The sequence below is a fragment of the Mycteria americana genome, chromosome 3 (assembly GCF_035582795.1).
Source record: "Mycteria americana isolate JAX WOST 10 ecotype Jacksonville Zoo and Gardens chromosome 3, USCA_MyAme_1.0, whole genome shotgun sequence".
NCBI lineage: Eukaryota > Metazoa > Chordata > Aves > Ciconiiformes > Ciconiidae > Mycteria > Mycteria americana.
In genome coordinates this window covers 114,333,392-114,346,923 of record NC_134367.1, presented here as the reverse complement: position 1 = coordinate 114,346,923, position 13,532 = coordinate 114,333,392, and the positions used below count along the sequence as shown (strand labels likewise).

The 13,532-nt window shown below is 40.0% G+C and overlaps 1 protein-coding gene across 1 annotated transcript in view; it reads left to right on the top strand.

Moving 5' to 3' along the window:
• DTD1 (D-aminoacyl-tRNA deacylase 1) overlaps nt 1-13,069 on the top strand; it is a 32,603-nt gene extending 19,534 nt beyond the window's left edge. The window contains exons 5-6 of the mRNA XM_075496603.1: nt 10,462-10,638; nt 12,462-13,069. Of these exons, the coding sequence (XP_075352718.1) occupies nt 10,462-10,617 (156 nt within the window). The 3' untranslated portion in view covers nt 10,618-10,638; nt 12,462-13,069. The remainder of the gene's footprint in view (nt 1-10,461; nt 10,639-12,461) is intronic.
• The last annotated feature ends 463 nt before the right edge of the window (nt 13,070-13,532 follow it).

The window sequence follows — 13,532 nt, the reverse complement described above, 5'->3', positions numbered from 1 at the left end:
TTGTGAGGAGCAGCTAAGGACTCTGGGTTTGTCATTGCTCTCTACAGCTTCCTAAGGAGGGGAAGTGGAGAAGGAGGTGCTGATCTCTTCTCCCTGCTATCCAGTGATAGGATGCGGGGGAAAGGTTCAAAGCTGAGTCAGGGGACGTTCAGACTTGACATAAGGAAACATTTCTTTACTGAGAGGGTGGTCAAACACTGGAACAGGTTTCCTAGAGGGGTGGTCAATGCCGAAAGCCTGTCAGTGTTTAAGAGGCATTTGGACAATGCCCTTGATAATATGTTTTAGCTCTTGGTCAGCCCTGAAGTGGTCAGGCAGTTGGACTAGATGATTGTTGTAGGTCCCTTCCAACCGGAACTATTCTATTCTATTCTGTTCTGTTCTGTTCTGTTCCGTTCTGTTCCATTCCATTCCTTTCCATTCTGTTCGGTCTTTCTAGCTGCAGTTTGTCCCATGTACAGTGATCCTACCGAATTACCTGACCAGCTGACCAGCAAGATAAAATCACTTTTCTGATCGGGTCTGTCCTTGAGTTGCCATCTGACCATCACTCTTCTGAATTAAAAATCAGACATTTGGGCTTTTCAGCCAACCATGTATGTTTATACCTGCTCTTTTAAAGCCTGCTTATAGGTTCTGTGATAACTACAGTGCAACTGGTGGCTGTAATTGGTGGGAATTATGCATCTCCTGGGAATTCTGCATATCTCAAAATACTAAAGGCATTTGGAGCCGACTGGGAAAAGAGCGTGGGAAAGCCTAAAGAAGCATCTCTTGTTGCCTTAAATAGCTAAGGTATCTTGGTTTGGAGTCGGTTTCATTTTACCTCCAAATTCTGTTCTGTATGCTTTTGTGATGTTTTAGCCCCTGAAAGAACTACATGTGGTCCTGGTCTTTCTTTCTGTACCCTCACAGCTTTAGCATAAAGAATTCTCAGCCCAAATCGTGCATAATTAGCAGCAGCAGCTCTGGCTTTGGAGTGAGGAATGATTGTAGATGTAAGCACTCACATCCCTACTTGGAGGAATTGAGTTACTGCCTGATTTTGCTGGGAAATAGAGTCTGCAGAAAGCTGGATGGCAGAGAAACAGAGTGCTTTGATGTCCCCTTTGAACTGTTCATCGACCCTCAAGAGAGTTATGGCCCACTGTTTTCAGGTGCCATGTTTATGACATAGACTTGTTAAGGCTGAGGTTTAGTTGTGGTACTTGTGGCAGTATTGACCCTCTGCTTTTGCCACTCCAGCTCTTTGTGAATAGGAAAAGACATGTTCCCTCCATGCCACCAAGCAATGTTTACTGCACAAATTCTCCATGCTCTTGCATGGCTCTGTCTCAGGAGCAGGTGGCCATATCCTTTCTATAGCAGCATTTATTGTAGCCTACAGTTGAGGGTGTTAGCGGCAGGATGGACGGCAGCATTGTGTCCTGCTGCCTGTGACTATGAGATGGAGCCCTGTGGTGTCTTGATCTCTAGGGCAAAGCTGGTGACCAGTCTTTTTTGCTCAAGCAGTCTAGTGGGAGTCATTGGTGTAAGGGTAGGTGGATCACTGAAGGATGGCATGGTGCAGTTTCTGACTGAAATGGAGAGCACTGAGAGAGCTTTTACCCCTGCTGTCCCATGTATGGGTGTAAAATAACCCAAGAGGAATCACCAGGGCGTGCTGGATTTTGCAAGTTTCCATCTCTTTCTTGGGGAACGTTGGCTTGTTTAAGGGTTTTACCCTCACAGTTGCCTGCTTTTCCCATCTGAGAACACCTTCCTGGTGGCCATAACATGGACTGGAGACTAGGAAGGATGCTGGTTTTCAAACTTTGTCTGGCATGAATTCCCTGTTTAATGTGAATGATTCTGCTTCAGTCTCGCCTTCCTTTCCTCCTTAAATATCATTCTTCCTCAGCAAAGATGAGGCTTCTTGTGCAGGATGTGCTTAGAGCACTGTCATTTATCCTAAGGTAAGGTTACACCAAGTATCTTCTTACTGAGTCTGTGTCTGGACCCGATGAAAAGGAGGACAGACAGAATCCTTCTATGGACTGAGTGGGTTCCAGATAGTCCTTATATGATAATAAGAGTAATGTAAATTTGCTGACCTTCCTTCTGCAATGTGTTGTCCACACACATTTCATGAGCCACCCTCAGTTCCAGCTCATTGCAACTCCTGATGTGGGGGATCCTTGTTTGTCACAGAAATGGATGAGCTCTTACAGCGGCATAGACACCAATAAAGCAATCCAGCCGTGTGCGCTTTGGATGCACAAATAATTTAATCTATGCCACATTTCAAAGAACCCCATTTACTTGAAAATTGGCAGCTCTTTTAACTGTTACAGGCTATCTTTTCCAGCTCATATCGGGACCTTAACACACACAGTCGGAGGCACTCCTATTTCTGACGCTCTTAAGTATCCTTTCCTGATATGATTTGACATGTGTGCCATCATTTCTCACCCATCATACAAGATGTGGAATGAGGAAGAACCAATTAAAATTTGTCATTCTCTTCTCTTTTCCCTGCCCGTTGCATTTTTTTTGGCTGTCATACAGTCTGTTGATTTGCTTGTAGCATGGGAAGTAAGGCTTAGAGATGGTGTGTTTTTTATCTTTTTGCTTTCTGCTTTAGCAAGAAGAGATAAATAAACCATCCTGCAGTGTTTAATGTTAACAGAAAGAGATTAGACAAATAATTGCTGATGAATAGCTCTTTTATGTCATTGGATGTGACAGTGAAATACCTCTTTTTTTTGAGTGATTGCCTGTGGTTGTAATTGGTAATCTGATCTTTATAATTCCTTAGCAATGTAATTAGTAAAAATACATTTGGATTAACTAATCCAAATGTATTTTTATATTCCTTTTACTAGAGAGGTATAAATCACTTACAGAATTAATAAAAAAATTAAAAATAAAAAAAAGTCCTCCTCATACAACAAATATATATGTGTGTATATATATATACAAAATATGTGCGTGTGTCTCTCTCTATATAAATATATATATATATAAAAGAGAATATCCCAGCTGTTTGTGAAACCCTAGCAGGGGAAGCTACTACAGTTCAATTTGTTGTGAACTGTTCAGTTCCGTTGTTGTCTGATTTAATAGTAAGCAGATGAATTGAAAGTATGAAGTAAATCAGAAGATTCTTACACCAGCAGTAGTTAGTGATTGCTGGGCCTTTTCTGAAGACTTGTGATTATTTTGGAATTTGGACAAGTGAATGGAATAATAGAAAAAGAAAAAATAGCTGGCATTTAATTGAGCTCTTAAAAGCACCTTTTTGGTAAGTCTGATGTACAGGAAATTTTACTTGAAAGGCAAAATAAAGCCACGAAACTGGCTACAAAACTGGAATACGAAATGTGAAAACAAAAAGGCACAAAATGGGAGAAGGCCAGTATACGCATGTGGTGATTCTATCCAGCCATAGAAACTGGATACAAAATGTGAAAACAAAAAGGCACAAAATGGGAGAAGGCCAATATGGCCATACGCATGTGGTGATTCTGTTCTGAGTTCACTAATAGTGACTACATTTCCTACATAGTCTTTGAGAGTGAGGGTAGGTCAAGTATTGCTCTTCACTCTTGGCTGTGATGCAGAAAACAAAAGGATTATTCCTAATGTTCTAGTACAAATCATAAGCATTGTAGTTTCCAGCCTTAACTGGTGAAGCGTTTTTGGATAATTCCTTTTGAACTTACATGCATCTGTTTGGATAATTACAGAGGTCAGCGCTAACAGTGTAGCAAATTTCTGTGCTGTCTTGATGAATTTTGTTGTGATGGTTGCTCAGATTAGATTAGCTATGCCCAGAATGCTTTGTATGTTTATATCTTGTTTTGGGGAAGGTTAGGGAGATGTACTTTGTATTTTTTTGGTAGGAATTTGTAGCTAGTAGAAATAGCCAGACAGAAATGGAGCAGGAAGAGGTTTTAGAGGGTGCCTGGGGAGGTGACACGGTGACAACTCAAAAAAAGCCCCTTGAACTTTGAAAGCATTATGGATAATTACGGAATTCAGATTGGAAATATTCTGTGAATTTTTATTTTTTCTGCTAGGGGAAGTGGCATAGCAGTTTCAGTGTTTAATGGATATATCCTAATTAGACGCTAAACTGATCTCTGTGGGCCTGTTTGTTCCACTACTGTCCAGAAGGAAATAAACTACGTTGGATTTTAAACCCTATTTTGGAACTGGACATTGTAGAGGGAGGGATAAGAAGAATGAAAGCATTGGAGCAGATCTTTGTTACTGAACCTGCCTGTATCAGTACTGTAAAGCAGCATGGACACGCTTCGTTGATATGAGGAGTAAATAATAATGTAATGCCCCTTGGAAATGTCAGTGTTTTAAATGAGAGAGGAACTTCTCAAGACTGACATTTAAGTAACTTACATCTTTAAATGGCAGGAGGATCTTGATTATAGAAAATCCATTAAATGAATTCCACATAAATATTCTATTATTTATGCCTTAAAAAACTTCTTACAACTGTGTTGCCAAAAGTGATTTCTCTGCTGAATGTGGAGAAAACCCAAATCTAGTATTTTAACTTTTCTATCACTTTTCAGTTAGAACATTTTAATGTAATGTAGCTGAAGGTGTTTTCAGTTCCCCAAGTATGGCGCTGCTTCAGCTTGCATTTTCATTTTAGGGAGGGATGGGGATTGTTTTGGAATTGTGTGATCAGTAGCACAGTCCTGATGCAGCCGGTATCAAATATTTTATGATATTAAACTATGGTGAATGACTGTACAGTGAGGGACTCCATCTGCAGCGAATGGATTTTTGCCATTGTCTTTGAATTTTTTTTTTGTCACCTAGTTTTTCTTCCTTCCCATGCGAACATATGCACCGTTATGAGGAATAAGCTACAGTCCTCTCCTTGGTACTGTCAGCTGACATTTTTTCTAGATGCTGTGTTGCCAGCTTTGATGTTTCTCTTCTCCCAGTTGCACTGTTTTTGAGCTTACTTTGAAGAAACAAATCCAAAACCTGTGAGTTCATTTTCTTATACGGAAAGTTTTGGTGAGGAAAGTGAACCAAAGGGAGCTCAACTGGTTATCTATATCACTGGTGATAAAGAGAGGTTGAGGAAAACGAGTGGGGAAGCCATGCAGCTGATAACACTGCTTGGCTAGGGAATTTTTCTAAGACCCTGGGCAGCAAGTTAGACCAGCCTAACTGATGAAGGGCTCATAGCACTTTTCTCGCCTCAGGCTTTGGGCCTGTATAGTGTAACTTCATTGTGTGCTGCTCACGTTTCTTCTAGGAACAAAATGAAGTATATAATTCCTTGCATGAGCTGCTCATTGGCCAAAAGGAATGTGTCCTCTTCTCAAAGAGAAAAAAGGTCCTAATAACACTTTGATCGTAAGTCTAAGGTTTAGATATGTGGAAAGGAAAAGGACAAAGTCAGATGATCTGCCATCTCCTTAACAGATTGTGAAGACTACCTTTCTTCTGTCACGACCTTTCCATTGATTTATTTTTGCAGTAGACCTCTGATAATCATTTTATCTCAGTGCTATAATTTGCTTAGTAGCATTAGTATTAAACTGCTAGATTTGTAATGCCCTACGACAGATTGAAGGATTGGTCTGTTCCTGAAATGTAGCCTGTCCTTAAAGTTGTTATTTTTTTTTTTTTTAAGATTTGAAATTGTAGCAGCTTGGCACACCTCTACTGAAATTTAAAATATACATCTGCAGGTCGTCTTGTGGTTTGAGGTTCCAGAAACATGAACACTGCCACTGATTTTCCAGCAGACTGCTGACAAAATAATTCTCTTGTTGGTGCCATTCACTTCTTCCTGGTGTTACTCATGGCTATTGCAAAAGGAAAAGCTGTCTCTAGAGCAGCAATCAACCTCTGTGTACACATTGATCACCGAGAAAAAGGAAAACAAAGGATATTTTTCTGTATTCAAGAAGGTAGAACTTCAGGGAAGGCTGACACTAAGGCATTTCTGAATGTGGGAAATTAATTTCAGCAAAACAAACAACCTGGAGAATTATTAGCATTTTCAAGTGGGGGACTTGGTGTGCCAGGTGCCAGTTTGTTTGCATATTTTTGCTACAGCAAATTGATTGCAAAAGTGATGTGACGTAGTATTACAGCAGACATTTCTGCTGTGGTGAAACCTTCTTTCACAGTGCAGTCTAGCTTTCCACTGTAATTATTAAATTTTTAGAATTTCATGTCTGTGGTGTACTGTTAAATTGCATCAGGCTAGAATTTGTCAAAGAAGCTGTCAACCCAAATGTAAATTTTGACCTTTTTCAAAACTATTACTCTATATGTTGGTCAATCTGTTGGGGATGAAGTATTGTCCACATAGTTTGAGATTATTAGCTCATTGGTAGTGTCTCAGCAATGTAAAATATCTGTGTTACAATGGGAGAAAAGAAAAGTTGCTTTCTGTGGACTGAGGACTCTTGTATTTTTGTGCGTGGTCATGAGGGAGATGGTCTTAAACACCTCAGATGTTTCAAGGCTTTTCTGCTTCTTTCATGCTTCAGAAGTTCAGCAGTTGGGTCAGACCAGGTATTGATCCCCAAAGCACAGATTTTGACTGCTGGCAAGGGACCATAAAGGACTTCTTCTGAACAGCCAATCGGTTTGTGGGTTTTGGTTCTGGCCAAACTTGTAACACAAAGTGATTCCAGGGTACTATGGCTTGAGATAAAAGGATTGACATGTACAGGTTTACATTATTTTCCATGTGAGTTTTCAGGCTTAGTTACTCCTGTTATGTGTATTGTTAAGACTGTCGTAATGGATTGAGGGGCACTGATTCTAATCCTGTGCACGAATTTTTGCCTATATGCATGTCATAGCTCAACGTGCAGGATGTCCGGTCTTGTGTTATAAATGTGAATATTTCAGCGCTTGTGCAAATGTAACTGCTACACGCTGTTGACCAGCCCAGCATTACATCTTATGCATACACGGTACTTTTGCCATGAGACGGTGCTGCTTCTGCTGTAAGATGCCCACACTTTGAATCCTTAGGAGCCTTCCAAGATGTCTCAGAAAAGAATGAATTTTGGTTTATAGATGTAAAGCTGAGTTAGACACTTTCTGTACAGGTGCACCATCTCCACAGCTAGCCAGTAAACATTATAAGGCAGTAGCCAAAAACAGCTCATGATATTTCTGCAGATGAGATGATGAGTATGGAACACATTCTGTGCTTATATGGAAAGCATTAAAGATATGTTTCATTGAACCAGACTCGTGTATCTGAAGTTTTATTCACTGTAATACCAAAAAGTTAACTGTTGTAACTTTTTTCAACTCACTGGCAGGTCTTTAGTGGTGGAGTGTACTCCTATAACACATCCTTTTGAATTACTCAAGCACCTTATAAGCACAGAAATGAAAAAATTAAGAGATGTGTAATTCTTTTGTTGCCTGCATAATAACAGTGAGACTATATTTTGAGTACAAAGAAATGCATTTTAATCTTTGTGTCTGAACTTTGGTTCATAGACTGATCCCAGCGTATGCACAGATTGCAGAGCATGCATGTGTGTGTTTATGTCCATAGGTACACACAAATCCTTATCTATTTCAGTATTACTTGAGTTTTAGATGGATGAAACAGTTCATAAATGAACTTTGCCTTTAATTTGTTATAATTTTAAAAAAAAAGTAAATTCTGTTCATATGAGACATGGATAAATACAGCTTATCAAATTATCCTCTTCCCTCGTCTAAATGAACTTTTTGTGTCATTTTTCTTTGAGCTGGGTGAATACTACTGTCAGATCATGCTAACCTGGGAGTTGTTCTAAATATTCCAAGGTTATTCCTGCTCCTGTTTTTTCTCCATGTATTAAAGATGTTGCTCTGTGCGAAAGAGATGTAGTTGAGTAGTCATGAGTAGAGCTTTGGGTCTGCTGCAGAGCCAAGTGTGAAGATGAATCTGGATTTATCTCTGCATATCTGCTGTTTTGTTTGCCCTCTGCACTACATTGTTCTCAAACTAATTAGTTACTGAACTAGGTAACTTATGAGGTCCTTTGTGATAAATATACATGTCATAACTTTGGAGACCATCTTTTGCGTACTGTTTAATGTAGGATATGAATGCTACTCCTATTTCTACAGAGAATATGGTCCCCTTGTACATCAGACTATATGTACACATACATATGTATTTATAAAACTATATGTAACTATATATACTTCAGAAGTCTTAGTGAGCATGCTATTTGCCCCCAAGACCATGTTGGAAAATGGCCATTGTAGGCATGTTTGAAATGGTAATATGACACGCTATCATATATTGAACCATTTCTGCCTCTACATGTAAATTATATATGAATAAATATACATTATGGATGTGGATTCTGTATTGCATAACACAAGGTTCACTGTGTGAATACACTACTGTTTTTCATGTTTTGAAAAGCCAGGGTTAGCTTTATTGGGTTAGCTCACAGCCTTCTTAAAGATAAAGGTAACTCAATTTAAAATGTTGGTGTCATGTGCCTTAGGCTTTTTCTTCTTTCAAGTAATAAGAAACACTAGTTAGAGAAGAAGGGTTATCGTGTCATTCAGTAATCACATTATTTACAGAAACAATGAGGTTTCATGAGGTTATAAGTTACAGAACTACAAGGTAACGGAAATTTTTTTCATCATTGTTATTGTCAGAAAAGGGTCACTGCTAGGAGCCTCGATGCTGCAGTACAAGAAAGGAGTACAGATTGCAACAGCTGTTATAGGTTTGTTGCAGCAGGTTTGACTGTGGTTTGGCTTGGTGTTGGGGGGTACTTTGCAATTGCTGACTGCTAGGTGGAGAGACAGTGAGGAATGATGAATATGCACTACCTGCTCACGTAGTTACTTAAATGTGTACAAATCACATGTATATTTTGAAACCTAGGAACTGTGCTTTCAGGTCTCTGCAGCCTGCAGCTGATGTAGTGTGCCTTCCATCTTCCGGTACATTGTTGTACCATGAAGATCTTTGAGACCCCAGTTCTGATTTCAGCAGCTGGATGACCCCAATACCATTTGCAAAAATAAAACCCAACTGCAGAGACACCGTGGGAGTACCATTAATTAACATTGAGTAGCTTTAATACTAAGGGCTCACAAACTTTTGTTTCCCTTCCTGCAGATGCAATCACTTTCTCGATTACCTTTAACATTCACGTGCTGTGTATATAGGCTTGTTGGCAGAAGAGTAGTGTGCAAGTTGTCAGACATTTGAGTTAAAATATTGCCTGTATCATGCCCAACATGTTTGTTACGTCTATGCATGTGACTTGAGGACTGGATCATGCCAGACAAACAGATACATCATACTCTGTCATTTCACATAGTAAAAATAAACTCTTTTTAGGTTTGAAACAGCCAGGTAAGAATATTCTGTGTTAGGCTAGAAGTCCATGTGTGCAGGTGTTCAAGAGGGTGTGTATATGTGGGGTAAGGTACAAGGGGAAGCTGTGCATCCTCCCAAGGCTCTGCAGTCTGCACTCTTAGCTCTTCCTGACTTGGAGCTCAGATTTACGTCTTTGTATGCATCTTCCATGAGCCCATCTAATTCATAATCGACACACATAATCTAGTTTATTTTATTCTATGAAGATTTCACCTCAGAAGAGATCTTCTAGCCATGAAATTATGATTTATGACTAGTACGCTTTATCTTGGGGAAATTGTGGAAGCAGTAGAGAAAATCAGTAGGTTACAGAAATTATCCAAATGGATAAACTGCACAAAGTGTAGGATTTAAGTAGCTATCAATATGTAGCGTCCCCAAAACTTACTGCAACCTGCTTCTCTGAAAAATGGGAGATGGAGAAGTGACAGCTATGTGCAACTTAGTTTGACTCTTAATAGCATTGAAAGCATTTCTACTGAGAAGTGGCAAGGGAGTGTTAGCCAAGGGTTTTGTCCAAGCTGATTTGAAATCGTAATCTATATCCTAGGTGATGCTAAGGCTCATATATCTCTTCCTCTGGATGAAGAATAAAATAAATTTATTCTTGTGTGCTGGATGGCTGAACTTGGGATACATCTGTTGTCAGTAACTTTGAAACTACAAAACTGCCACTTAAGACCCAAAACAGAAGGGGAGTTTGGTGGAATCCAGCTCCCCCTTTTGGTCCTTGTGTTTTGTTCTTTTCCATGTTTGCGGATTGGGTGGAGGAGGAATCCTGGAAAGCAGAGGATAGTCCTTTGAGTATGAGCACTTCTCTTTTATACTCAGGGGGTGATCATGTTAGCGTATGATGATGATTCACTGTCTTCTCCAAATTTCTGAAAATCTAAGCCTTAGGCTTTTTTTTTCTTTTCTGTTTTATTGATATATGTATTGCTGTTGTGAACCTGAGTTGCAAGTTTTATACAAATGTTCACATTTACGATTTTTTAGAAATAGCCTTCTGAAATTGTTTTATTCCATGAAGTGTTTTCTTGCTCTCCTTACTTTGTGAATAGCTGACAAAACTTGAAAAACAGCAACAAAGAAAAGAGAAGACCAGAACCAAGGTGCCCTCTGAGTCAAGTAGAGAAAGAAATGCCCCCCGTAACAAGGATGACCCCAGCGCAAGCAGTGGAGCAGAAGGAGATGTGTCTTCAGAAAGAGAGCCTTAGCTCATCCAAAGCAGGCCTCAGGTTTGGCTTTTCCACTCCTCTGTAAAGCTGTGTCCTCCTGCTTGGCAGTCTCTAACCCTGGGTGCTTTACTGAAGCAGCACGTGCAGCGAGTTGCATTAGGAGTGCTGAAAGGTGAAATTCTGATAATCTGGCTGGTGGGCAGCCTCCGCTTCTATCTGCAGTCAGCACACCAGAATGTAGAAGTGGGTGAAAACCTCTTCCCAGCTGTGTGCTTGGCTGGAGGTGTGTATCTGTGAGCCTGGTCCAGCATGACTGTTTCCAGGTTGACTCAGGAAATTAAAATTTTGGTCGTATAACATAGCAGTCACTTAACGCAGAATCCTGCTTTGTATTCTTCAGAGGGGAAATACGTGATTGTGTTTCTCTCTCTGTCTTTACCTAGCAGGCAGGTCACTCTGGAACAGCCCTCACCATTTGTAATACCCAAATAACACCTAGTCCCCAGCAATGGAAGTGGAAAACATTTCAGAAGTTGGAGACAGGCCAGAACTGCAACTTCCTATCATGGTTCCTACCCCTCCCTCCTCAGTTTGTTCTTTCCTAGGATGACTTGGTAACAGGCTATTTCATATACCTTCACTGTCTAACGAGAACATCAGGCCAGGCATTGAGAGCCAGACTTGCTGCTTGAATTCACTATGAGAACTGGGATTTTCTCTCTCTTCAGGCACTTGACCTGCAGGACATGCCTGGACATGAGTGAATGGAATTAGACCACATATAGACCTGAATCCTTTGTCATGGATTATCTACATATGTAGATATGTATTTATCATACTCTTCCAGTCAGTTTTAAGTCTTCAGGACACAGCTTCCATTGCCTTCCTCCCCCCCATCCCCCAAAAAAGCTATATTGCTGATTTTGAACTTCCAAACATGTCTGAGCTCTCAAGAAAGTATTATTTCCCTCATCTTCACACTGAAGCCCTGAGCTGGCTATGCAGTTTAATTATTAACAGCTTTGCAAAGTTAAGGTCTAACCTTTCTCTTGTTTTCCCATCCCTAGAGTTCAGTCTGCCTTGTGATTTATACAACTCAATATCATGCATTGCTCAGAAAGTTGCTTTTTAAAAAAAAAAAAAACTCCATTAATTTCCCTGGTGGTCAGACATTGGGAGATGGTTTCTGTTTTACAGAAGTTTGTATTATCTGTGTGGTACTAATATAAATGAATTTGCATAAGGCATTGACTAGATTTCTGGAAATACGCTAATTTGTTTTGGATTGACCTGGAAAAGGGATCAAAGAAACTTTCAAGTCCACAGGCTTTTTTACGCTGGCCTCACGGAGAGAAACTTGAAGACTGGTGTGAAATGGTTCTGTTCATTAATTGGGTTGCAGTCAAAAGTGTATTGTCGTATCATATAACAGCTGGAATCACATGAGTTCTGCTCTCTTCAGCTTTATGCTTGGTGCACCTTCCTGTTTTAATACTGGAGATGAGCAGGCACATTGGGAAGGAGAACATGTTCTTAGAAAATAAAGTAAGGGTGTACTATTTCTCAGCGACTGTTGGCCTTGCTGCTATGCTGCAGGAATACAAGGGTTCCCCCACTGTTTCTGGGTTGTGTGTTGAAATAAGAACATTTTAGAGAGCAGGAGTTTGCAGGCCTTCTAGGGTGCTTTGGTCAGTCTGACCTTTCCAATAGCATTTGAAATTTTAGGGAGCGGAACATTTCTAAAATGTGATCTACTGATAATCTAGCATTAATTTTCATGCTGTGACAATAAGTAAAGACACTTTTCTCTATGGGATTTGAAGGAATCATACTCTATTTCTACTCTACTTATAGTAATGTTCCTGTTTGTTTGCCTTCCACAGTTTCTTGTACAAAAGCTACACTGCATTCTTGAAGAGAGACCCAACAGACATTCACCTCAGCACCACTCTTCAATGACTTTGGAAAAGAATGGAAAATGGGAAAACAGAACTAAGACATTAGAAACCTGTATCATTCTGTATTGAAACAACCAAAGCAATGCTATCAAATTCAGTTGTTAATGTGTAGTATCAGTAGTGAAAAGGACTTGTAACGTTTTCGTGTATGTGTTTTCACATGACTGCTGAATAAAGGGTGACTGTAGGCAGACTGTAGCAGAACATTCAGTACATAAGCTCCATTTCAAAGATAAATCAGGGTTTTTCCTTAAACTTACACTTGAATTCTGAAAATTATCCAATCAGGCTTGTATTTTGAGTCTCGCTCTGTGGTGTCATGTGCTACCTGTTTCCACGGCAGCGTGTAGATCTGTGTATATTTTGGTATATTGTTCAGCTGCTACGTAACACCAAGTTAGGCAGTCCAGTCTTTCTGCATGGATTAAGTTATTAAAAGGAAAGATCAGCCGCTAGTTGTTTATCATGTGGAACACATCTGTCTTGTAAACTTTTTTAAAAACAGAAAAGACTTTATTAAACAAATGATGCTAGCTGAGTGCCTGCTGGTGTTTGTGTATTGCGTTCCCTAAGATACAGCGATGTGTTTAACAATGTGAGTGACACAGAGCAAAAGTTACAAGCCAGGAAACACCTAGTAATGTAACTCATCCACCTCTCCTTTGGAAGTTTGGAAGTCAGGTTGCTGACCTGAAATCTTTGCTCTTTCCAACACATCTAAGTCCTTTAGTTACTTTATGGCGGCCATCAAAATGCCGCAGCAGAGGCTCCACATACTGCATCATGCGCCCACTGACATTTCTGTCAGATTCATCAGAGGCAGAACAGCATTTGGAAGCTGCCAGCAAACAAGAGCTGAGAAGCAGCTGCAAAACTGCTCTCCTGTGGGTGTTAAAGCCAAGGAAGTTTCAGGGGAAATGAAAGACTGCAGATCGTTACACCTTTGACTTCTTTCAGAAGTGGTGGTGGTACCTTTTATACAGGTTATTCTCCAGG